The sequence below is a fragment of the Oryza sativa genome, chromosome 12 (assembly GCF_034140825.1).
Source record: "Oryza sativa Japonica Group chromosome 12, ASM3414082v1".
In the NCBI taxonomy this organism is placed as follows: domain Eukaryota; kingdom Viridiplantae; phylum Streptophyta; class Magnoliopsida; order Poales; family Poaceae; genus Oryza; species Oryza sativa.
Window position 1 is genome coordinate 23,174,843 of NC_089046.1, and position 23,531 is coordinate 23,198,373.

At 40.5% G+C, this 23,531-nt stretch overlaps 4 protein-coding genes and 3 non-coding genes across 8 annotated transcripts; 1 reads left to right on the forward strand and 6 right to left on the reverse strand.

The window, feature by feature from the left end:
- On the reverse strand, positions 1-4,891 carry LOC4352476 (disease resistance protein RGA5-like). The gene is made up of 4 exons (XM_015764384.3): positions 4,712-4,891; positions 3,558-4,384; positions 1,190-3,141; positions 1-343 (listed from the first exon to the last, which is right to left on the reverse strand). Exons 2-3 carry the CDS (start codon positions 4,358-4,360, stop codon positions 1,485-1,487), a joined length of 2,460 nt encoding a protein of 819 aa, XP_015619870.1. The 5' UTR covers positions 4,361-4,384; positions 4,712-4,891; the 3' UTR covers positions 1-343; positions 1,190-1,484.
- Positions 4,892-6,304: 1,413 nt separating this feature from the next.
- TRNAT-UGU (transfer RNA threonine (anticodon UGU)) lies at positions 6,305-6,377 on the reverse strand. The gene has a single exon. It is a non-coding gene; the product is annotated as a tRNA-Thr (tRNA).
- Positions 6,378-6,808: 431 nt separating this feature from the next.
- On the reverse strand, positions 6,809-6,881 carry TRNAT-UGU (transfer RNA threonine (anticodon UGU)). The gene has a single exon. It is a non-coding gene; the product is annotated as a tRNA-Thr (tRNA).
- Positions 6,882-7,312: 431 nt separating this feature from the next.
- Positions 7,313-7,385, reverse strand: TRNAT-UGU (transfer RNA threonine (anticodon UGU)). The gene has a single exon. It is a non-coding gene; the product is annotated as a tRNA-Thr (tRNA).
- A 2,763-nt stretch (positions 7,386-10,148) lies between these two features.
- On the reverse strand, positions 10,149-15,005 carry LOC9269074 (disease resistance protein PIK6-NP-like). 2 transcript variants are annotated; one of them, XM_066306703.1, is made up of 4 exons: positions 14,792-15,005; positions 13,639-14,465; positions 11,268-13,222; positions 10,149-10,487 (listed from the first exon to the last, which is right to left on the reverse strand). In XM_066306703.1, exon 2 carries the CDS (start codon positions 14,439-14,441, stop codon positions 13,962-13,964), a length of 480 nt encoding a protein of 159 aa, XP_066162800.1. In that variant the 5' UTR covers positions 14,442-14,465; positions 14,792-15,005; the 3' UTR covers positions 10,149-10,487; positions 11,268-13,222; positions 13,639-13,961. The 2 variants fall into 2 exon arrangements, with proteins under 2 accessions (XP_066162800.1, XP_066162801.1); XM_066306704.1 differs by having other exon boundaries at positions 10,149-10,909.
- Positions 11,962-13,715, reverse strand: LOC136354603 (disease resistance protein Pik-2-like). Its single transcript, XM_066306104.1, has 2 exons — positions 13,639-13,715; positions 11,962-13,222 (listed from the first exon to the last, which is right to left on the reverse strand). Exons 1-2 carry the CDS (start codon positions 13,713-13,715, stop codon positions 11,962-11,964), a joined length of 1,338 nt encoding a protein of 445 aa, XP_066162201.1.
- Positions 15,006-20,245: 5,240 nt separating the features above from the next.
- Positions 20,246-23,121, forward strand: LOC9271613 (uncharacterized). Its single transcript, XM_015762852.3, has 6 exons — positions 20,246-20,550; positions 21,732-21,804; positions 21,901-21,963; positions 22,353-22,397; positions 22,480-22,536; positions 22,791-23,121. The coding sequence occupies exons 1-6, from the start codon at positions 20,291-20,293 to the stop codon at positions 22,881-22,883; spliced, it is 591 nt and encodes a 196-aa protein (XP_015618338.1). The 5' UTR covers positions 20,246-20,290; the 3' UTR covers positions 22,884-23,121.
- The last annotated feature ends 410 nt before the right edge of the window (positions 23,122-23,531 follow it).

Genomic DNA, 23,531 nt, shown 5'->3' on the forward strand with positions numbered 1-23,531 from the left:
TAACAAATGCAGTGGAGAATATATATTTCAATCCGTGGAGTAAATACTCCATTTCAACAATCCCACCATGAATAATATGAAAACTAACAGGGTCTTATATCTTCTTGCTTGAATTCCAAATAACATAGTACTGCTCTTTATAGAGAGCCAACTAAACAACTCGATTCTAATTTCATGGAATGGAAACAACCAAAACAACTGGTAGATAGATAGATAGATAGATAAGCCGATAATTTCACCCACTCTGTTGCATCGCCTATTGTTCGTGTGCTCCCTTGTTGGGCTTACGATGATAGATTGCAGGTGATACTGAACGACCATAATTACATGATGAGTAAGACACCTGCAACAAGAAGTTAGTTTTTATTAAATCTACCATTGAATATATTTTTATTGTATTTTACTTTGCTTTGAAAATGTTGTTATTTGATCAAACTTGAATAAGTTTGATTTAGGAAAAACCCTTCATCGATTTGTAGTGTGAAAAGGAGTACAAGGTAAAAAAAAGTCTCAATTGAATGATTATTTGTGTTGTACAGATAAAGAAAACCAGGCAAATATCTAACCATGCAAATATGCAGAAATTTGGCTAGTTGGAAATTAACTTGGAGTGACCCACGCATATAAGCATTATTTAGAGATGCACTTGATACTGCAGTGGTAAGAGGTGTGTGGTTTCAACCCTGAGATCACGTGTTCAATCCCTAACATGCTCGTAATTTGTTCAAAAAAAAACTTTGGAAGGATGTTTCTCCCTCCAAATCTTGTTTTTATTAATATAAGCATTATTTACAATGAGATGTCAAATTACGTAACATAGTTGACACTTGACTGCAATGGCATAAAAGAAATCATCTCAATATAACAATTCTCTTACGTAACGATATAGGGGGAGGGGAAAAAAGGAATGTATAACTAGGAGTAAGAAGTTGATTGCACGCTGATATGCTAAAGTTCATAAAGAGTTTTTTGGGTTTTTTTTAAGATAATGAATAACCTGGCAGCTGCATCAAAGACGTACATAGGCTATCATGCATTACTGTACGCCAAGCAAAGATAGAAAAAAATAACGTTCATAAAGATACATCATATTAAACGTTGAGTGGGAGGCTTGGTGGACCTAGCATTATATAATGGCTAGTACATGAAAAAAAAGGTTGTTGATTAGGGGAAGAAATCAGCTAAGTACCTGAGTTAGTTCATCACCATCGTATTTCGAGCGCTGCTTGATTAGGATAGTCCTTAAGTGCCTCTCTAACAACAGCCTTGCTGCTTGAATAAATGGTTGCATGCCGAAGGGAGTGGAGATTCTCCAAACCTAAATCATTTAAGCCACCCCTCCTTAGGCTGGTCCAAATACGAAGATAAAGCCTTTCAAGGTGGGGCATAGCTCCTGGTTGAAACGATGGCATCATGGGGCTATAAAAGTGAAAATCTTTTAAACTCCGAAATACACATGCACCTCTGTGGATAGTGAGCTTTTCCTATAGTTGTTCCGAAACAAATGCTAACTGTAGCCTGAGAAAGCGAAGAGATGGAAGCTCAGCGAGGCGATCAAGGTGGTCAGACTGGAGATATTCAAAACACAGCCAAATGGATAAGGTGGTGAGGCGGGAGAGCATCGACGAATTGATCCAACATGGGAATGCTTTCATATACGAATGGTGCATGAACAACCTTTGGAGACCAGAAGGAACCTGTTGCATGTCTATGATTTCTTCAAAACTATTATTATTTCTCAAATCTAGGTCTTGCAAATTGGTGAACCTTTGTATAGACGTTTGAATGGATTCCTTTAACTCAAATGTTTTTTCACTACTGAAAACGATCCTAAGAGTCCTTAGCTCCGTCAAATTGCCAATCTCTTTTATTACCTTTCGGGTAGCTTCTATTACAAGCTCCTGTAAAGATTTCATATCCCCCAGCATCAGACCTTGTGCCAGCTTCACTCTGCCAGCATATAGCCGCAACAGTTTCCTTAGTTTGGCAAAAGACATTGGAAACAGTACCTTATGAGATTTAAAAGAACTTGGTTTACGTGCACCTCTTATGTCCAAGGTTTCGAGAGATTCCAGTTTCCCAATGCTTTCAGGGAGCTCAGTGGCACCATAGTGCCCTAGACGCAGAAATCTTAGGAGGAGTAGCTTATCGAGATGATTAAGATGGTTCTTGTCCATTCCACTGCAGTCCTCAAGCTGCAACACACGCAGGACATGAAAGCTCGACAAGGGTGGTATCGAGTCGACCTTGCCGAAGATAGTAATCGACCTTACTTTGGACAATTGTTCTCTTGCTTCTGGCGAGGCATAGGACTTATTGCTGTTATGGAGAGATAATCGGCGAATCTTCTTCTTTTGTGCTGTACATGTATGTTTACCTGTTTGTTGACCATCAGATAAATACGTTGTAACAAAATCTTCTTCTACTGACAGCTGATTTATTAGCTCAAGCACCATGTCATGTACTTTGCATGCATGCACCTTACCATCTTCATCCCAAAGAGTGTTCTCACTCATTGGCTGGATCAAGCTTCGATTGATGAGCTCGTTGAAGTAGCTCTCGCCAATCTCCTGCAAGCTTGTCCCTGCAGGTCGTGTTTCATCTGTAATAAAACCCTCTGCTAACCAACTCCATATCAAAACATATTTTCTAATTAGCTCATCCTCAGTATATTTGCTTAGAGACAACAAGCAAGTCTTCAAATGAAAAGGTAGATCGCTGTAACTGAGGCTTAATATCTTCCGCATGTTGTCCACATCAAGGTTGTTCTCAAGCCCCAAACTGATAGACTTATTGACCTTGTCCCATTCCTCTGAATTCCTTGGTTTGCTAGCAAGTAGGCATGCTGTAGTGATGATTGCTAGCGGTACACCACCACATTTCTTCAAAATTTTCTCAGTGACACCACACAAATCAGCAGGACAGTCATCGTTAGAGTCAAATATTCGTTTGCAGAACAATTGTCTGGAATCATCATCAGATAAGGGTTTCATTTCATAAACACCACCGCCTGCATGTTCTGCAATGACCTTGTTTCGCGTGGTTACAATTATTTTGCTACCAAGTTTAGCATCTTGCACAGCAAGTTTGATAGTATCCCACGCTGATTTTTTCCATACATCATCAATCACGCACAAGAACCTAAAGATGGTAGCATATACACATGTTATTGAACCTAGATATAAATCATGTGAAGCCTGTCCAAAAAAGATAGGAATATGTATCTTGCACATTGAATGTCGAAAATGATGTGCAGCTTTAAATGTGTAATTTTCCAACAATTTTGACACAATAAGTGCAGCTTTGTGAATTTCTATTCACAAAGTTACAAAGATACTTAATTATGCGTAAATAGGGCAGATTTCTGAATAACTATGTGTTCCATTGGAAAACCAAAACTTTATTTACAAGCCAGTTATATTATAATAGTATAAAAACTTGAGCTAGGATTCCCGGTTATATTAGAATACAATAAAAACTTGAGCCAGGACTCTTATTTGTACAACAAAAGGTATCTTCAAATAATGATAAAAGGTAGGTATAACATAGAAATGTACCTTCTATTGTTGAGGAAGTCTCTAATTTTGTCGATGAGCTGCTTCGTTTCCCATGTTTCATCTATGTGGGAATACATTTTCTCATCAAGTTGGAGAAGAATGTTCTTGAGAATCTTGTTTATATCAGGATTCAAGGACACCGAAACAAAACAATAGCTGTCAAATTTTGCCTTAAGCTCCTGAAATAATGAATTGGCAAGAGTTGTCTTTCCTAAGCCTCCGAATCCAACAATAGAAATTATATTTGATTGTTGGCTGGATGAGCCGTCATATTCCAAGAGTTGCTTAGTTAGCTCATTTTTTGGCTTGCTAATGCCAATGAGTTTTGTTGCCTTTCGGTACATAGCTTCTAGGCGAGAATCAACATCCACAACAGTTGGCCTGGCAGCGATGTCATCGACTCTGCACCTGTCACGACGCTCGCTGACCTTCTTGACCTGGTCCATGATGTCTTTGATGACACCGTGGATCTGATGGTTAGTTTTGAACTTGTTGAACAAATTGGTGACCTTCTTGAAGCTCGTGGCAGGTTCATGCCCCTTGCACTTTAACATGAAGGTGTCGATGGCATCCTCGATGTCGTAAGATAGCTCTCTCACCTCGCTGGCCCAGATCTTGACCTGCTGGTCAAGTTGATCCACAGGTGTCTCAGCCACCTTGTGGAGTGCTGCGGTCATACCTTTCAACTCTTTCTCAAGTTCTTCGATCTCTCCCTTGACACCCTTTTGCAGCTTGTATTCGCCAACCAGCAGCTCCCCAAGCTTGGGGAGGAGGGTGTTCATTGCCCCAGTGGCGATGTTCATCTTGGCCTATCTGATGTTGAATGCCTGCACGGGTATACACAGATGCACTTAAATGAGCCTCTTGAGTTTATCAGTATGTATCAGGATTCAGGAATGATCAAGCAACCGCAAAAACATGGAGAAAAACGACATCTGAATAATTAAGCTGCTATGTAGCATGTCAAATCGAGACTAGATTGAGGTAACAACCGTGTGCTGCATCACCTAATCGATCCAAGCAAAGCTCATCACCGTGAGCAGCGCAAGATAGCGACCTCTCAACGCTATACGGTATACTAGTAACAGGAAGGACCAAGCAACGACGCCCAAACACACATGGAGAAAATCAGCATCTGGATCAACGGGGCGTACCGGAATTGGAGGGTCGGGACAGTGGATGCGGTCGTCGTCGCCGCTGGCTCCGCTCCGATCCGCCCCTTGGCCGCGCCGCCCCCGATCGATCGATGCCGTGGTGGAGTCCGGTCTTATCGAAGCGGCTGGCGGCGAGTAGAGGAGCTCGCTCGGGTCAACGGGTGGGAGACGGAGTGCTCCAGCGCATGGTAGTGGAGGAAATGATAAAACTAGCTGTGCGCCTGTGCCCCCGCGCATCGCGGATCATGCCTATAGATCCTTAATCATAAAAGAAAAAAAATAAAAAAAATAAAAATTAACATGATTGTAAACAACATCAGTGGCGGATCAAAGAAAATCGGTTCGTTGGTGTCATAACGTGTCTAGCTATCGGTATCGGTGTCATAGTATACTAATTATGCTTAGATTATGGTGTTATAATGTATGGATAAGCAGTTTTACTATAGGTTGGTTTTGCCAAAAGTCGTCAGTGTCGCCTGACACCGACGCATATACTATAGATCCGCCCCTAAACAACATAGCTTGCAACAACGCTATAGAATAATAACTCGATCAGAAAGAGAATATCACATAGAAGGGCATGCAGCCCAGTGGTTGTAGTGACACCCTAAGGTCCTGAGTTAAGTCTTCATAGGAGCGAATTTTAGATTGGATTATTTGAGGGCTAAGTTTCTAATTTAAAATTGGATTATTTGATGGCTAAGTTCCTAATTTAAAACGGCTACATATACCCCGGTTGGATGTTGAGGCCGCCAGTTGGATCTAATTTAAAATTGGATTATTTGAGGGCTATGTTCCTATGTTGAGGCCGGGTAAAAAATATCCTTCTCCCGGGTAAAAAAATATCCTTCTCCCTTTGAGGGCTAAGTTCCTATGTTGAGACCGGGTAAAAAATATCCTTAAAATATCCCAGTTGGATGTTGAGGCCGGGTAAAAAATATCCTTCTTCCGGGTAAAATCCCGAAAAAGGGTATCCTTCTCCCGAGTAAAAAATACCATTCTCCTGAAAAAAAAATCCTTCTCCCGAGTAAAAAATATCATTCTCCCGATTGGATGTTGAGGCCGGATAAAAAATATCCTTCTCTAAAAAAACGATGTTCAATTATATCCTTCTCTAGAAAAACCTAGTATGGTAAATATCCTTCTCTAAAAAAAACTTTGAGTGACTAGTATACTTTTGTGGAGCACATGGTGCTAGTACTAGTATGGCAAATATCCTTCTCTAAAAAAACTTTGAGTGACTAGTATACTTTCGTGGAGCACATGGTGCTGGTGCTAGTATGGCAAATATCCTTCTCTACAAATTGAGTGACTAGTATACTTTTGTGGAGCACATCATGCTAGTGCTAGTATGGTAAATATCCTTCTCTAGAAAAAAATGAATTAAAGTAAAGGATAAACAACGTAAAATCTACTAAAAGTACCAAAAAAATGGAATTTCATCAACATCTGAATTTTTGTATATATATTATTTATTTTATTGTTTTGTATCTAGCAAAATTGTAGGGTAGAACGACATAATAGATCCTGGCTTCTCCATTTAATTCGGAGAAAAGGAGGTATTTTTGTTCATGGAACATTGATAGAGAAAAAAGCCGACTATCGGATTTGAACCGATGACCCTCGCATTACAAATGCGATGCTCTAACCTCTGAGCTAAGTGGGCTTACATAACAGAAATAGTGTAACAAATAGAAATATGTATAGTATAGGAAATCCGTAAATCTAAAAAAAACTTTGAGTGACTAGTATACTTTTGTGGAGCACATGGTGCTAGTGCTAGTATGGCAAATATCCTTCTCTAAAAATTGAGTGACTAGTATACTTTTGTGGAGCACATCATGCTAGTGCTAGTATGGTAAATATCCTTCTCTAGAAAAAATGAATTAAAGTAAAGGATAAACAGCGTAAAATCTACTAAAAATACCACAAAAAATGGAATTTCATCAACATCTGAATTTTTGTATATATATTATTTATTTTATTGTTTTGTATCTAGCAAAATTGTAGGGTAGAACGACATAATAGATCATGGCTTCTCCATTTAATTCGGAGAAAAGGAGGTATTTTTGTTCATGGAACATTGATAGAGAAAAAAGCCGACTATCGGATTTGAACCGATGACCCTCGCATTACAAATGTGATGCTCTAACCTCTGAGCTAAGTGGGCTTACATAACAGAAATAGTGTAACAAATAGAAATATGTATAGTATAGGAAATCCGTAAATCTAAAAAAAACTTTGAGTGACTAGTATACTTTTGTGGAGCACATGGTGCTAGTGCTAGTATGGCAAATATCCTTCTCTAAAAATTGAGTGACTAGTATACTTTTGTGGAGCACATCATGCTAGTGCTAGTATGGTAAATATCCTTCTCTAGAAAAAATGAATTAAAGTAAAGGATAAACAGCGTAAAATCTACTAAAAGTACCACAAAAAATGGAATTTCATCAACATCTGAATTTTTGTATATATATTATTTATTTTATTGTTTTGTATCTAGCAAAATTGTAGGGTAGAACGACATAATAGATCCTGGCTTCTCCATTTAATTCGGAGAAAAGGAGGTATTTTTGTTCATGGAACATTGATAGAGAAAAAAGCCGACTATCGGATTTGAACCGATGACCCTCGCATTACAAATGCGATGCTCTAACCTCTGAGCTAAGTGGGCTTACATAACAGAAATAGTGTAACAAATAGAAATATGTATAGTATAGGAAATCCGTAAATCTAAAAAAAACTTTGAGTGACTAGTATACTTTTGTGGAGCACATGGTGCTAGTGCTAGTATGGCAAATATCCTTCTCTAAAAAAACTTTGAGTGACTAATATACTTTCGTGGAGCACATGGTGCTAGTGCTAGTATGGCAAATATCCTTCTCTAAAAATTTAGTGACTAGTATACTTTTGTGGAGCACATCATGCTAGTGCTAGTATGGTGAGTATTCTTCTCTAGAAAAAAAGATGTTCTCGATTTTGAGTGACTAGTATACTTTTGTGGAGCACATGGGGCTAGTGCTAGTATGGTAGTACTGTAAAGACAACGGTAGTTGTTCAATTAATTGAGTGACTAGTATACTTTTGTGGAGTACATGGTGCTCGTGCCAGTATGGTAGTATTAGAGCAGGTACAATAGCAGGCTATAAGCCAGTTGCAAATATATTTTAAGGAGTTAAATAAGGAGAGAGAAGAGCAGCGGGCTACAGAATTGTAGCCACCTGTAGCACGGACTCCAAGACGCAGTATGTGTATGACAGGTGGGACCAGATATTAATAGTGTAGTATGTAACTATTGTATGAATAAGCTATTAGATTGGCTATAGATGAACTGGAGCTAGTAGTTAGCTATACTATTGAACTTGCTCTTATAAAGACAATGGTAGTCGTTCAGTTATTCGAAGTGTTGTCGTGGTATCCTCGCTGAATATGACTTTTGTATGGACCTTGTCATGTAAGCCGTCAGACTTAGCATCACTTTTGCACATATGGCTGTTAGGCGCTTGTATGGACCTCCTTGTGTACGACTAAGATTTGTTATCTAGTCATTTGGAACTGCTTCTACATATGCTACATGGGTTGCTTTGTTCTGACTCACTTCGCAACTTTGCTTTGGTTGCCCACTGGTTATGAACTCAGGGATTTGATTATTTATTGTTGTGTTCACTTCAACTCCAAATGTGCCAGAAAGACACAAGTTTTATCATGTTATGCATAGCTAAGCGCCAAATATTATGGCGTGGAAACTGCAACATTCAGCGCCATAGCATTTGGCGTGGACATCCAGCACTACACCAAGCCATACCTACCTGGTCGACTAAGTTAACCAGTTCAGCGCCAAATACCTCGGCGCTGACCTTAGCCACAACAGCGCCGAGTCGGATGGTGCTGAGCTTTGACACACTGGCACCATCCACGGTGTCACGACATTCAGCGCCGTTACATTTGGCGCTGAACCTCCGGGTTATTTTTGAAATAAGTTTTGGCCGCGATTCATTTACGAAATAAGTTTTTGCAAAGGGTCAAATTGTCAAAAATTTTGCATGGTGCAGAGGCGTAGTCCTCGCGCGCGTAGAGAGGCTGTATTCACGTGGATGGATCATGCGGTGGTTAAATCATGCGCGCGGATGGACGGTAATGATTGGTCCAGATGATTTGGCCGGTAGGATTGGAGAGGGATAACTCCTCTTTTTTATATTAGTATAGATATAGATATAGATATAGTTATAGATATAGATATAGATATAGATATAGATGTATGGGACCATAATATTTTTATAATCAGTGTTACACTAACAGCGGGTATCTCGGCTCATAGTACAATTTCGTATTTCAATGCCTAGCTGTACCCCGGAAGACCTGGGGCGATGATTAATTAATTTGTAAGCATAGTCAAACAAAACCGTGTCAGCACATCACAGGTGGTAATTGCAACTTATATGGTACATATTTTTACTAAGCAGCTATACTAAATTGGCCGGCCATGAAAAAAAAAAACAAATAGAAATCAAGGTTTACTGCTCCATGATCCAGAACCTATGAATTTGTATCCAGTTCTGTAGATATGAGAGTTCAATATTCTTGTCAGCTTGTCATTAATATAATTAGCATCAATCTACATTAGCCACCATCTTTGCAAAAATCATCTTTGCAGACAGCGTATATAAGGCCCCGCTTGCAATAATCGCAGGTGGTCGCCTTACGTGCGCCAACTGCAAAGATACTTTTTTTTTTGCAGGTGGCTCCTTATGTACTCCACCTGCCAAAATAGTAGTACTCCCATCGTTCCTAAATATTTGACGTCGTTAACTTTTTTAAACATATTTGACCGTTCGTCTTATTCAAAACATTTAAGTAATTATTAATTATTTTCCTATGATTTGATTTATTGTTAAATATACTTTTATGTATACATATAGTTTTACATATTTCACAAAAGTTTTTAAATAAGACGAACGGTCAAACATATTTTAAAAAGTTGACGGCGTCAAATATTTAGGGATGGAGTATATAGTTATCTTCTTCCCCGAGCTCTATTCATTTCATCCGAGATTTCTTTCTCCTATAACAACCAAAATATAGGGGGGAGATTTTGAACTTCAAATCTTCGGGGATTTTTATACAGTGGTTAGATCTACACCTTTCTACTCTTGTTATGCATTTTTTTAATAATTTTAAACCTTTTCTTTAATTATGATAGATCTATGCATAAAAATGCAGAATCAGCACCCGTTCATCCTCAATCAGAACTCTAATGAACCTTACCAATGTTATGCAGCGCATTCTGGGTGGCACAGACTCCTAATAGCTCTTGCAGCTTCAAGCAGCCGAACCAGCTATCCCTTTTTTCTTACAAGGATATGCACATCGAGCTCTTGTATAATACATTAAATATTTAAAAAATATAAACTTTACATATAGCTTAAAACAAGTGATCTAACAAATGCAGTGGAGAATATATATTTCAATCCGTGGAGTAAATAATCCATTTCAACAATCCCACCATGAATAATATGAAAACTAACAGGGTCTTATATCTTCTTCCTTGAATTCCAAATAACATAGTACTGCTCTTTATAGAGAGCCAACTAAACAACTCGATTCTAATTTCATGGAATGGAAACAACCAAAACAACTGGTAGATAGATAGATAGATAAGCCGATAATTTCACCCACTCTGTTGCATCGCCTATTGTTCGTGCGCTCCCTTGTTGGGCTTACGATGATAGATTGCAGGTGATACTGAACGACCATAATTACATGACGAGTAAGACACCTGCAACAACAAGTTAGTTTTTATTAAATCTACCATTGAATATATTTTTATTGTATTTTACTTTGCTTTGGAAATGTTGTTATTTGATCAAACTTGAATAAGTTTGATTTAGGAAAAACCCTTCATCGATTTGTAGTGTGAAAAGGAGTACAAGGTAAAAAAAAAAGTCTCAATTGAATGATTATTTGTGTTGTACAGATAAAAAAACCAGGCAAATATCTAACCATGCAAATATGCAGAAATTTGGCTAGTTGGAAATTAACTTGGAGTGACCCACGCATATAAGCATTATTTAGAGATGCACTTGATACTGCAGTGGTAAGATGTGTGTGGTTTCAACCCTGAGATCACGTGTTCAATCCCCAACATGCTCGTAATTTCTCAATATAACAATTCTCTTACGTAACATAGTTGACACTTGACTGCAATGGCATAAAAGAAATCATCTCAATATAACAATTCTCTTACGTAACGATATAGGGGGAGGGGAAAAAAGGAATGTATAACTAGGAGTAAGAAGTTGATTGCACGCTGATATGCTAAAGTTCATAAAGAGTTTTTTGGGTTTTTTTTAAGATAATGAATAACCTGGCAGCTGCATCAAAGACGTACATAGGCTATCATGCATTACTGTACGCCAAGCAAAGATAGAAAAAAATAACGTTCATAAAGATACATCATATTAAACGTTGAGTGGGAGGCTTGGTGGACCTAGCATTATATAACAGCTAGTGCATGAAAAAGAAGGTTGTTGATTAGGGGAAGAAATCAGCTAAGTACCTGAATTAGTTCACCGTAATAGTAATTCGAGCGCTGCTTGATTTGGATAGTCCTTAAGTGCCTCTTCAATAACAGCCGTGTTCTCACCCATGTAATCAATGGTTACATGCCGAAGGGAGTGGAGGTTCTCCAAACCTAAATCATTTAAGTCACCCCTCCTTAGTCTGGTCCCAATACGAAGACAAAGCCTTTCAAGGTGGGGCATAGCTCCTGGTTGAAACGACGGCATCATGCAGCTATAAAAGTGAAAATCTTTTAAACTCCGAAATGCACATGCACCTCTGTGGATAGTGAGCTTTTCCTGCAGTTGTTCCGAAACAAATGCTAACTGTAGCCTGAGAAAGCGAAGAGATGGAAGCTCAGCGAGGCGATCAAGGTGGTCAGACTGGAGATATTCGAAATCCAGACAAATGGATAAGGTGGTGAGGCGGGAGAGCATCGACGAATTGATCCAACATGGGAATGCTTTCATATACGAATGGTGCATGAACAACCTTTGGAGACCGAAAGGAACCTGTTGCATGTCTATGATTTCTTCAAAATTAAAATTATTTCTCAAATCTAGGTCTTGCAAATTGGTGAACCTTTGTATAGACGTTTGAATGGATTCCTTTAACTCTAATGTTTTGACACTATTGAAAACGATCCTAAGAGTCCTTAGCTCTGTCAAATTACCAATCTCTTTTATTACCTTTCAGGTAGCTTCTATTACAAGCTCCTGTAAAGATTTCATATCCCTTAGCATCAGACCTTGTGCCAGCTTCACTCTGCCAGCATATAGCCGCAATAGTTTCCTTAGTTTGACAAAAGACATTGGAAACAGCACCTTATGAGATTTTGAAGAATTTGGTTTCCTTGCACCTCTTATGTCCAAGGTTTCGAGAGATTCCAGTTTCCCAATGCTTTCAGGGAGCTTAGTGGCACTATAGTGCCCTAGACGCAGAAATCTTAGGAGGCGTAGCTTATCGAGATGATTAAGATGGTTCTTGTCCATTCCACTGCAGTCCTCAAGCTGCAACACACGCAGGACATGAAAGCTCGACAAGGGTGGTATCGAGTCGACCTTGCCGAAGATAGTAATGGACCTTACTTTGGACAATTGTTCTCTTGCTTCTGGTGAGGCATAGGACTTATTGCTGTTATGGAGAGATAATCGGCGAATCTTCTTCTTTTGTGCTGTACATGTATGTTTACCTGTTTGTTGACCATCTGATAAATACGTTGTAACAAAATCTTCTTCTACTGACAGCTGATTTATTAGCTCAAGCACCATGTCATGTACTTTGCATTGATGCACCTTACCATCATCCAACAGATAATAGACACTCATCGGCTGGATCAAGCTTCGATTGATGAGCTCGCTGAAGTAGCTCTCTCCAATCTCCTGCAAGCTTGTCCCTGCAGGTCGTGTTTCATCTGTAATAAAACCCTCTGCAAACCAATCCCATATCAAAACATCTTTTCTAATTAGCTCATCCTCAGGATATTTGCTTAGAGACAACAAGCAAGTCTTCAAATGAAAAGGTAGATCGTTGTAACTGAGGCTTAATATCTTCCGCATGTTGTCCACATCAAGGTTGTTCTCCAGCCCCAAACTGATAGACTTATTGACCTTGTCCCATTCCTCTGAATTCCTTGGTTTGCTAGCAAGTAGGCATGCTGTAGTGATGATTGCTAGCGGTACACCACCACATTTCTTCAAAATTTTCTCAGTGACACCACACAAATCAGCAGGACAGTCATCGTTAGAGTCAAATATTCGTTTGCAGAACAATTGTCTGGAATCATCATCAGATAAGGGTTTCATTTCATAAACACCACCGCCTGCATGTTCTGCAACGACCTTGTTTCGCGTGGTTACAATTATTTTGCTACCAAGTTTAGCATCTTGCACAGCAAGTTTGATAGTATCCCACGCTGATTTTTTCCATACATCATCAATCACGCACAAGAACCTAAAGATGGTAGCATATACACATGTTATTGAACCTAGATATAAATCATGTGAAGCCTGTCCAAAAAAGATAGGAATATGTATCTTGCACATTGAATGTCGAAAATGATGTGCAGCTTTAAATGTGTAATTTTCCAACAATTTTGACACAATAAGTGCAGCTTTGTGAATTTCTATTCACAAAGTTACAAAGATACTTAATTATGCGTAAATAGGGCAGATTTCTGAATAACTATGTGTTCCATTGGAAAACCAAAACTTTATTTACAAGCCAGTTATATTATAATAGTATAAAAACTTGAGCTAGGATTCCCGGTTATATTAGAATACAATAAAAACTTGAGCCAGGACTCTTATTTGTACAACAAAAGGTATCTTCAAATAATGATAAAAGGTAGGTATAACATAGAAATGTACCTTCTATTGTTGAGGAAGTCTCTAATTTTGTCGATGAGCTGCTTCGTTTCCCATGTTTCATCTATGTGGGAATACATTTTCTCATCAAGTTGGAGAAGAATGTTCTTGAGAATCTTGTTTATATCAGGATTCAAGGACACCGAAACAAAACAATAGCTGTCAAATTTTGCCTTAAGCTCCTGAAATAATGAATTGGCAAGAGTTGTCTTTCCTAAGCCTCCGAATCCAACAATAGAAATTATATTTGATTGTTGGCTGGAAGAGCCGTCATATTCCAAGAGTCGCTTAGTTAGCTCATTTTTTGGCTTGCTAATGCCAATGAGTTATGTTGCCTTTCGGTACATAGCTTCTAGGCGAGGATCAACATCCACAACAGTTGGCCTGGCAGCATTGTCGTCGACTATGTACCTATCACGACGCTCGCTGACCTTCTTGACCTGGTCCATGATGTCTTTCATGACACCGTGGATCTGATGGTTGGTTTTGAACTTGTTGAACAAATTGGTGACCTTCTTGAAGCTCGTGGCAGGTTCATGCCCCTTGCACTTTAACATGAAGGTGTCGATGGCATCCTCGATGTCGTAAGATAGCTCTCTCACCTCGCTGGCCCAGATCTTGACCTGCTGGTCAAGTTGATCCACAGGTGTCTCAGCCACCTTGTGGAGTGCTGCGTTCATACCTTTCAACTCTTTCTCAAGTTCTTCGATCTCTCCCTTGACACCCTTTTGCAGCTTGTATTCGCCAACCAGCAGCTCCCCAAGCTTGGGGAGGAGGGTGTTCATTGCCCCTGTGGCGATGTTCATCTTGGCCTATCTGATGTTGAATGCCTGCACGGGTACACACAGATGCACTTAAATGAGCCTCTTGAGTTTATCAGTATGTATCAGGATTCAGGAATGATCAAGCAACCGCAAAAACATGGAGAAAAACGACATCTGAATAATTAAGCTGCTATGTAGCATGTCTAATCGAGACTAGATTGAGGTAAGAACCGTGTGCTTGCTGCATCACCTAATCGATCCAAGCAAAGCTCATCACCGTGAGCAGCGCAAGATAGCGACCTCTCAACGCTGTACGGTATACTAGTAACAGGAAGGACCAAGCAACGGCAAAACACAAGGAGAAAATCAGCATCTGGATCAACGGGGCGTACCGGAATCGGAGGTCGATCGGGACAGTGGATGCGGTCGCGCCGTCGCTGGCTCCGCCCCGCCCCGCGCCGCCTCGCCCTTGCTGCGCCGCGAATCGGGTCCGCCGCCACTCAGCCACGTCGCCCGCGATCGATCGATGCCGTGGTGGAAGCGGCCGGCGGCGAGAGTAGGGGAGCTCGGGTCAACGGGTGGGAGACCTGGAGTCAAGCTTGCTCCAGCCGAACAAAGAGAATAATGAGAGGATAACTAACCACGGTATTTGAGGGAATGATAAAATAAGACCTGTCCGGGGTAGGAATGCAAGCGGCAGGCAAGCGGGCTTCTTTTTTCCTGTTTATTTCACTTTTAATTTATTTTTTCTTCTCAAATTTATATTACCACGCGAAAGATAACTAGCAGGCAGGTTTCTATAGGGTAGCGGGACTATCCATTTGCATCCCTAGTCCGGGGGGAGGAGGAAAAATCGTCCTCCCCCTCCTCCCGACGCGCACATGTTCCCCTAGGCCCTACCATGTGTAACTGTCCACCTGCCACGTGTCTTCACACACATACTCTGTTGCAACAAATCACCCATATATTTTAGAAAACTCTTTATTAAGGGAATTCATTTTATTTTTTATTCCACAAAAAATATTTCACCTAGTGCACTCACAATGTTTTACTACATATAGATCTAATATTGTGGCGGATTAAAATATTCTTTTATAACAAATCAGCCACATATTATGGAAACCCTATATTAAGTGAATTTGTTTTATTTTTTGTTCCACCAAAAATATTTTATCTAGTGTACTTATAATGTTTTACTATGTATGGATCAAATATTGCAGTGAATTTAAACATTCTTTCGTTTTTCGCTATTTGCTGAAACATTGTTTTTATATAAGGTGAAACAACGCCACAAATAATATTTCACATAGTGTACTTATAATGTATCACTATGTATGGATCAAATGTTACAGTGAGTTGAAACATTCTTTCGCTATTTTGCTGAAACTTTGTTTTCATACAAGGTGAAACAGCGCCCGATGTAAACGATTGGAACATCGATCTATTTAGTGAAACAATCCTGATATACGTGATGGAACAACGTACAACATTTCAAAATAATTCAATAATAAGCTTAAAAAATTCATCGGAATATATACATGTGTGGTCTTGTTTTAAAGATTTAATTGTAACGAATTTAATGGTGCAATCGGATCATGATTTGGATAAATATTTTGAGAGAAAAAGTAGTTTAAAGTGGTTTTGTATGCATGCATCACGCTAACGTCAGAGCACGAATTTTTTAAGCCCGAATCGGGCGCTCGACGGGTAGTGCCTCCCCAATATAATTACTGTTAATTCATAATATTAGTATTGTACTTATACAGTTAAATAATATGAATTGGTACTTTGAATTTGTTTACTTATAATTTTATTTATTTAATAGCAATATAGTACTCCCTCTATCTACTTTTGATAGTCATATTTCATCTTGGCACACAGACTAATGATAAGTAATTCTACTTATCATCTATTTAAACATGCTACTGGTCATTCCTCGTAAACAAGCGATTCATTAATATTTACATTTCACGATGCTCAAGTAGCCAATCTTGTGTGGAAGAATGGAGAGTCAAACATTAAATCCGAGAAAGTTATTAAGATGATAGGTTGATGAATTGAAATATGCCTATCAAAAATAGAATTTTCAGATTTGAAAATATGACTATCAAAAGTAGATAGATGGAGTATAACTGTTACAAATATATAGGACTATAGTTTTTTTAGCTACACAAGTTAGATATTACCTCCATATTTTAATGTATGACGCCGTTAACTTTTTGTCCAACGTTTGACTATTCGTCTTATTCAAAAAATTTATGTAATTATCATTTATTTTATTATGACTTGATTCGTCATCAAAATGTTCTTTAAGCATGACATAAATATTTTTATATTTGCATAAAAATTTTGAATAAAACGAATGGTCAAACGTTGGTCGAAAAATCAACGGCGTCATGCATTAAAATACGGAGGGAATATATATCAGTGCAATATATCTGTTACAATTGCATTATCAGCACAGAATACAGAATTATTCACATATACAGAATACATATGAACGAAATACAATCCATTCACAATCCATAATACTCACTAATTAATTAGCACAACAATATTCACGCAAAAAACAAAATACGCGGGCCGATGGGATCGACTTGGAAAACTTTCGCTGGCCGAATCCGTCTATGCGATGGCAAAATACATATGCCAACATTTTAAGATAATATTTAAACATTGAGACAAAACTTAAACATTAAAAGTAGGTATAGTTTTTTTATTATAAACACAGTCCAAAAGCAAGTACTAACAACAGCACACTCACCTCTATCAACAGTGTGTTTGTTTGAGTTGTGGCTTTTAAAAAATAGCAGTGAGCCGTGGCTTTTCGAAAAACAGTTGTGGAATATGGGCTGTGGCTTTTGAAATAACTAGTCATACTTACAAGCAGGTCCCACGTATCATACACACTGGATCTTATCTCTCTCCTCTCTCTCTCCCCTCTTCTCTCTATCTTATATCTCTCCCCTTCTTGTGGCCGAAGCGAGCAACGACCCAGGTGGGCACACGGTCGGCGGAGTGGGGCGAGTGGCGGCTGGAGTGGGCTACGGGCAAGGCGGATCGACCGGCTTCGCCGCGAGCGGCGGCCGAAGCAAGTGCAGAGAGGGATGAGGCGAGGAGGACGGTGAGCAGGGGTAGGGGCGGGACACTATTAGAAAAACGGTTTTTCATGACGTTTGAGAAATCTTTTTCGTGGCGGGACAGAGATAAAACTGCCAGCGAAGAAAATCGGAGGGGTGGGGGGTCATAGGCCGCCAGCGAAAACTGATTTTCGCTGACGGCCACATTAAGAGGTTTGCCATAAAAAATACTATATTTTTTGAGGCGGACCTCTTAAATGTCCACAGCGAAAATCGGCGTTTTTGCTGGCGGATGCTAAAGAGATTCGCCAAGAATAAAACAGAGCCGCCAGCGAAAAGCAAAGCCTCGCTGAAAAATTTTGGCGGCATTTAAAACCATGCGCGCGAGATTCCTTCACCCACCCACGCATTTAAAACTGATTTTCATCCACCCACCCACTGCCAGAGGCTGCCACCCACCCACTCTATCTCTTTCTCCTCTCCACCCACCTCCTCCTCCTCCTCCTACTGCACCACCTCTCTCCCCTCCTCCTCTCGGAGCCCCCAGCCCTCCTCCGACGGCGACGACGGCATCCATGACTAGCACGAGCGGCCTTCGCGGCGGCGATGACAGGCGGGCGATGGCGGAGCTGACACCGACGACGACGTGCCGGACCTGGCGGGTGCGGGCGGCGGCGCTCGGGCGCGGCGGGCGGCGGTTCTCAGGCACGGGCAGCGACGCTTGGGCGCAGGCGGGAAGGCCGGATCCGCCGCCGTCGGGCCGCGGGGAGGCCGGATCCGCCGCCGCCAGACCACGGGGCGGCCGGATCCAGCCCGGCCCGTGCTCCCGGCTCCCTCCTCTCCGATTTATTTTTTTTTTTGCGCATGTTGTTGCAGATGATGCACATGTTTTGATCTGTGTAAATGATGTTTGATATGTGCTAATGATGATTTTGTAATTCATGTTTGAATTTGGAAATGAGCAGCGAATCTAGATCTGGATTTGAATTTTGAAAATGAATCAATGGGCTTTTCTCTAAATCATCTTTGCTGGCGGCTCAGCAGCTGCATGGGTTTTTTTTTTTTGGCCCAAAAAAGAATTTTGCTGGCGGCCGATTTAACAATGCCGCCAGTGATAATTCATTTTCGCTGGCGGCCATCTTAAGCCAACCGCCAGCGAAAATGCATATTTGCTAGCGGCTGGCTTAAGACGACCGCCGGCGAAAATGAATTATCGCTGGCGGTCGATAACCGCTAGCGAAAATATTGATCTTCACTGGCCTTTGCTCTGTGCCGGCTCTAAATTCCGTCAGCAAAAACCCAAAATGGCCGCCACGAAAGATGGTTTTCGTTGTGGTGGGAGGAAGGAGACGGGGCGCTCCGCGTCGGCCGACGCCACCCGCCGCGAGGCAGACGGAAACAATCATGTCATAACTTTCGCAGTAAATCACCATTATACGATAATTCATTTACCGACGAAAACGTCACTTACAACGTAGTAGTAACTCAATTACTGCATTATGCGAATCACCTCATCCAGAAACAACAACACATTTACCACAAACTCGGTCACCATAGGTACTAAACGAGTAACCCATTTATTAGCTATGGCAAACAATTTAACTACCCAGTAAATCGATTACCAAAAGCCTGGCTGTGACAAGGTATCCCTATTAACCCACAGTAATTGATTTACCTCCAGCGGAGTATCTTCAACAACTACCCCGAATTCAAATATATCTAATCTATATAGAACGAACGAGCTGAGGGCAACCGAACACGGATTTTGCGGACTCTGGGCGCAACGTGCGGTGCTCGGAACAATATTCCACGCGCAAGCGCTACCATTAACATAACTCCTTTCAGCCCGATCTAACTCTTTTACCACTCATCCGATCACCAATTCACCACTACCCCTTCTCCGTACATCGATAGAAAAATTAGTACAATTTCATGTACAAATAATTGGGGTCTGTCTTGAACCCCACGACTTATTGAACCTAGACTAAAAATGATCTTTAGTCACGGTTGGTAACACCAACCGGGACTAAAGATCAAAAAGTACCTCTCAACTTTTAAATAGGGACTAAAGATGCTTTTTAGTCCTGGTTTTTATTAAAACCGAGATTATTGTGAAATTTGACCGACCGACCAAAGATGGTTTCTCCACCAGTGTGTGCTTTTGACACATGTATAAATGTTCTATATAGATATTTGCAAAAAAAAAATATTGATATTTCAAAATTTTAAAGTTCAAGGAAGTTACAAAGACTTGAAAAATCTGAATACATGAAAACCTAATCTAAAACAACATTTTATTTGTTAGTGGAGAGTAAGTCATAGTGCATTTCTGTTTCGTAGGTATGACTGCAACCAACCGTCCGAATGGGATTCTGTTGTATAACATCCCCTTTTGAAATACATCAACTCCATACCAAGTTCACATAAAATACTGATTTTTTTAAAAGAAAATTCAAACTTTTTAAATTTTATTTTTAAAGGAAGACTATCTCAAAAGAGACCTAGGATGTAGAAGATCATAACATGAGCGATTCGGCAGATTCTCATTTTCAAACTAGAACCAGGTTTAGGAATAAAATTTGGGAGAGTATATTAAAAACTAAAAGTTACTAAAAAGGTTTTTTAAAAAAATCTAAAATTCCATCAAATTTCAGATGGGCCGGATTACTCGTGGGCCCACATGTCAGCCACACGCCACCTCGCACGTGCGTCACGTGACGGGCTCCTCGGCCCATTACCTCGCGTACCCTCGCACCCGTCTCCCGCAGACAGATCCGCCTCGATTCTTCGCCGCCGCGACGAGCTCCCTCCATGGCGCCGCCGCCCGCCGCCGCGACCTCCTCGTCGTCCTCCTACACCGACACCTCGGGCTCCTCCTCGGACTCGTCCTCGTCCTCGGGGAGCGACCGACGCCGACGCCGCGCCCGCCACCGCAGCGGCCACCGGAAGGATGCCGCGGCGGCGGCGGCGTCCTCGTCGTCGGCGCTGAAGGCGCGCAAGGACCGGAGGTCACGCCACAAGCGGCGCCGGAGGGAGCGGCGGCGGTCCCCGTCCGACGACGACAGCTACAGGCGAGGCTCTCCCCCTCCTCCTCCTCCTCCTCATCCTTCCTTTCTAGGTTTCTTGTGCTAGGGTTAGGCCCAGATCGATCTCGTGATCTGTGAGGTAGGGGATACGGCGATGTTGGTGGTGGATTACATCCAGATCAACGGTTTGACGGGATTCGATGGGTGGATTAGCATCGGTGAATGAATTTTGCTCGTTAGCTCCTCTGATAGTTCATCTTGACCCATGATTGACGCTACATCAGGAGTGGTATTAAGGGGATAACGAATTAGTTGCACAAGGACGTGAAGAATTTTCGGTTGTTTTACAACTAACAAAGGATTTATTTGTTCAGTTTGGTTTGGTCGTGCCTTACTTGAGCAACGAGAGCCCTAACCGTGAGAAAAATTTTAGGATTTCACTTCAACTTGATACTTCATCCGTTTCATAATGTAAGACTTTCTAGCATTGTCCATATTCATGTAGATGCTAATGAATCTAGACATATATGTGTGCCTAGATTCATTAGCATATGTATGAATGTGGACAATGCTAGAAAGTCTTACATTATGAAATGGAGGGAGTAGTAATGAGCACTGAATGCTAGCTCGAATCTACATGGTTTGGAGAATTTCTGTGATGTACTTTTTCAATGTGTAACAATCGCAACAGTAGTAGGACAAAGCCTCATTCCTTCCTAGTTTAATAGTCAGTGATCGGTTCTATCAGCAGTAGGACAAGGATTTCTTAGATATGATTTGAGCTCACTATTGAAGATGAGTGTTCGCATCTCCATTTAAAATTCCTTTTCAGTCAGTTAAATATTCTGTAAGCCTGAGAGGGTGGCAATCCATGGCATTTACCGGAGCTATGATGCTTTGTTCTTTTGAATTCAATTTATCTGTGATTAGGAGCTATCATGGCATCAAGTTTAGGCAGCTAAAGCATAGTTCAGAATCTAGGTACCAGGGAAATTTTGAAACAAAAAATGCCATAGTCTTGCATTACATTGTTACGGCTTGAATCATTCAATTGGATGACATTGATCGGCATAGCAACAAGTTTTTCCCTAGTTTTAGCCTTCAAGCTGTCTTGGCTTTCTCTGCTACACTGAAAAAAATAGAGATATTTTGCTTCTTGCGAAACTTGTATTCCTGTTTGCTTTATGCCACCACTGTTATTTTGAAGTTTCTGGTGCTTTTTGTAGTAGCTCAAGCTCTTACGACAGTGAACATGAGGGCAAATCATGCAAGCACAAGAAGAGCAGATCATCAAGGAAGGTACTGCCCCATCAATGCATTCATATTTGATTTCTCATTTAGATTTTTTCTCCATGCGTCGAATATGTGGCCTCATTGTATTTACTTACCTGACAGTCTAGGGAGAGGGAGCGAAGCAAGGATAGGCATTCTAAACGAGACAAGAGCAAACATAAAGAGGTAAAAATCCTATTTATTCAGAAAATACCTTTTTCTTGGTTTAACTTTTCAGTGAATTGAATCTGTGTTGCATGTAATAATCACTCTCTAGAAATCAGCAAGTGTTGGTTGCATACTTGCGTTTGATTGCTGTTACAGTGCCATGCTATATCTATTAATAGAAATCTACAGGGTCATGTCTTATGAAGTAGATGTGTAGACTTAAAATATATGTGGTTTACATTTAAATACAAGAGGTCCTTATATATCTTGCTGCCTGTTTCTGGGTTGGCTCTTTGACATTGGAGCTGGGATTCGTGAACGGGTGACAACATGGTGGATTGGCTTGCTGGTTGGCTTGTTGGTTGATTGGTTGGTTTTGTTCTCTTCAATGCGGGAGCTCTACACAGAAGAAAGATAGTGAACGTACTAGTGGCCCTGTGCAGCTCTCCAAGGTATATTAGATACTTGGCTTTACATTTTTCTTTTCTATTTGTTTTATTTAACATATGAAACATTCTTTATTCTGTAAATCAGTTTCTTGGACGTGACAAGGATGAAGGTGTTCAAAGGAGTGCAATCTCTGGTAAAAAGGTGAGAATAGTCTCTTGACCTCTTCAATGTACACCTTTTGAATTGTACAATAGAGGGGGGGAGGGGGGGGTGCCTGTTGAAATAAAAAATCTTCTGATCAAAGTAAGGTTATGAAATATGAACAATTTTACAGTATCCAAACTGTTCCATCGGTTGTTAAATTCAATAAAACAGAATGGGCTACCTCGCATATGCCCCCCCTCATAACAAATTATTTTAGGAAAGCAAAAGATTTGATGCATTTGCATTGACAGATAATGATGAAACTTGAGAAATCCAAGGAAGACAAGCAGGCAGAGAGCAAGCGCAATGAATTGTTGAAGTTTCTGAATGCAAGTTATGATTGACAGTTTGTTGGAAGTGCTGTCATTTGCTGCCTTTTGGATTTGTCTTGATACTACCGCTTAGTCCACCAGTGCTGTTGGTTATATTTACAAGTTTTTTGTTCCCTGTTATTCTAGTTATGGCATGACCGTCTGTGTTCATGCCAGCACTTAGATAGTTGTCGCATCACCGTTGTCACTAAAAACTATTACATTTGATCCTGGGCTGATAATGTTTTCAATTTTCATGTTATTACTAGCATATGCATTTGAGTGTTTCCCGATATTTTTTACTCAAGTGTAAATTTCTCCCTTTGCTGTTTCTGTATGGTTAAGCTTTTTTTCACTAGGGATTAGCTGCTCGTTTAGCTGTTTACTGATAGGAAAGACTTCCAATTGGTCTTCTCACATGAAATCGCACTCGTTTAGATTCATGAAAATTATTAGTCGTTGAAATTATGGCTGAGTGGTAAACACGGTCTATTTGAGTTGTTCAACGTATGGCTCGTATCTCTCGATGACCTTTTTGCAACAGGGCACCTTCAAATATTGACAACTTGGCATTGAGGGTGCGGTTGACTACATCAAAGTCCAGACTTGTAGGCCTTCTGGAATCATACCAAACATTGCAAAGAGCATATAATTCCGCAGAAAATTTCAGATCATTTTGAA

Excerpts from the sequence above, each read along its gene's own strand:
- LOC4352476 (XM_015764384.3), bottom strand. The coding sequence starts at position 4,360 with ATGAACATCGCCACTGGGGCAATGAACACCCTCCTCCCCAAGCTTGGG. Across the intron at positions 3,142-3,557 it reads GACTTCCTCAACAATAGAAG|GTTCTTGTGCGTGATTGATG; the intron begins GTACATTTCTAT and ends TACCATCTTTAG.
- LOC9271613 (XM_015762852.3), top strand. The coding sequence starts at position 20,291 with ATGGCGCCGCCGCCCGCCGCCGCGACCTCCTCGTCGTCCTCCTACACC. Across the intron at positions 21,805-21,900 it reads AGAGCAGATCATCAAGGAAG|TCTAGGGAGAGGGAGCGAAG; the intron begins GTACTGCCCCAT and ends CTTACCTGACAG. Across the intron at positions 21,964-22,352 it reads ACAAGAGCAAACATAAAGAG|AAGAAAGATAGTGAACGTAC; the intron begins GTAAAAATCCTA and ends AGCTCTACACAG.
- LOC136354603 (XM_066306104.1), bottom strand. The coding sequence starts at position 13,715 with ATGTATTCCCACATAGATGAAACATGGGAAACGAAGCAGCTCATCGAC. Across the intron at positions 13,223-13,638 it reads GACTTCCTCAACAATAGAAG|GTTCTTGTGCGTGATTGATG; the intron begins GTACATTTCTAT and ends TACCATCTTTAG.
- LOC9269074 (XM_066306703.1), bottom strand. The coding sequence starts at position 14,441 with ATGAACATCGCCACAGGGGCAATGAACACCCTCCTCCCCAAGCTTGGG.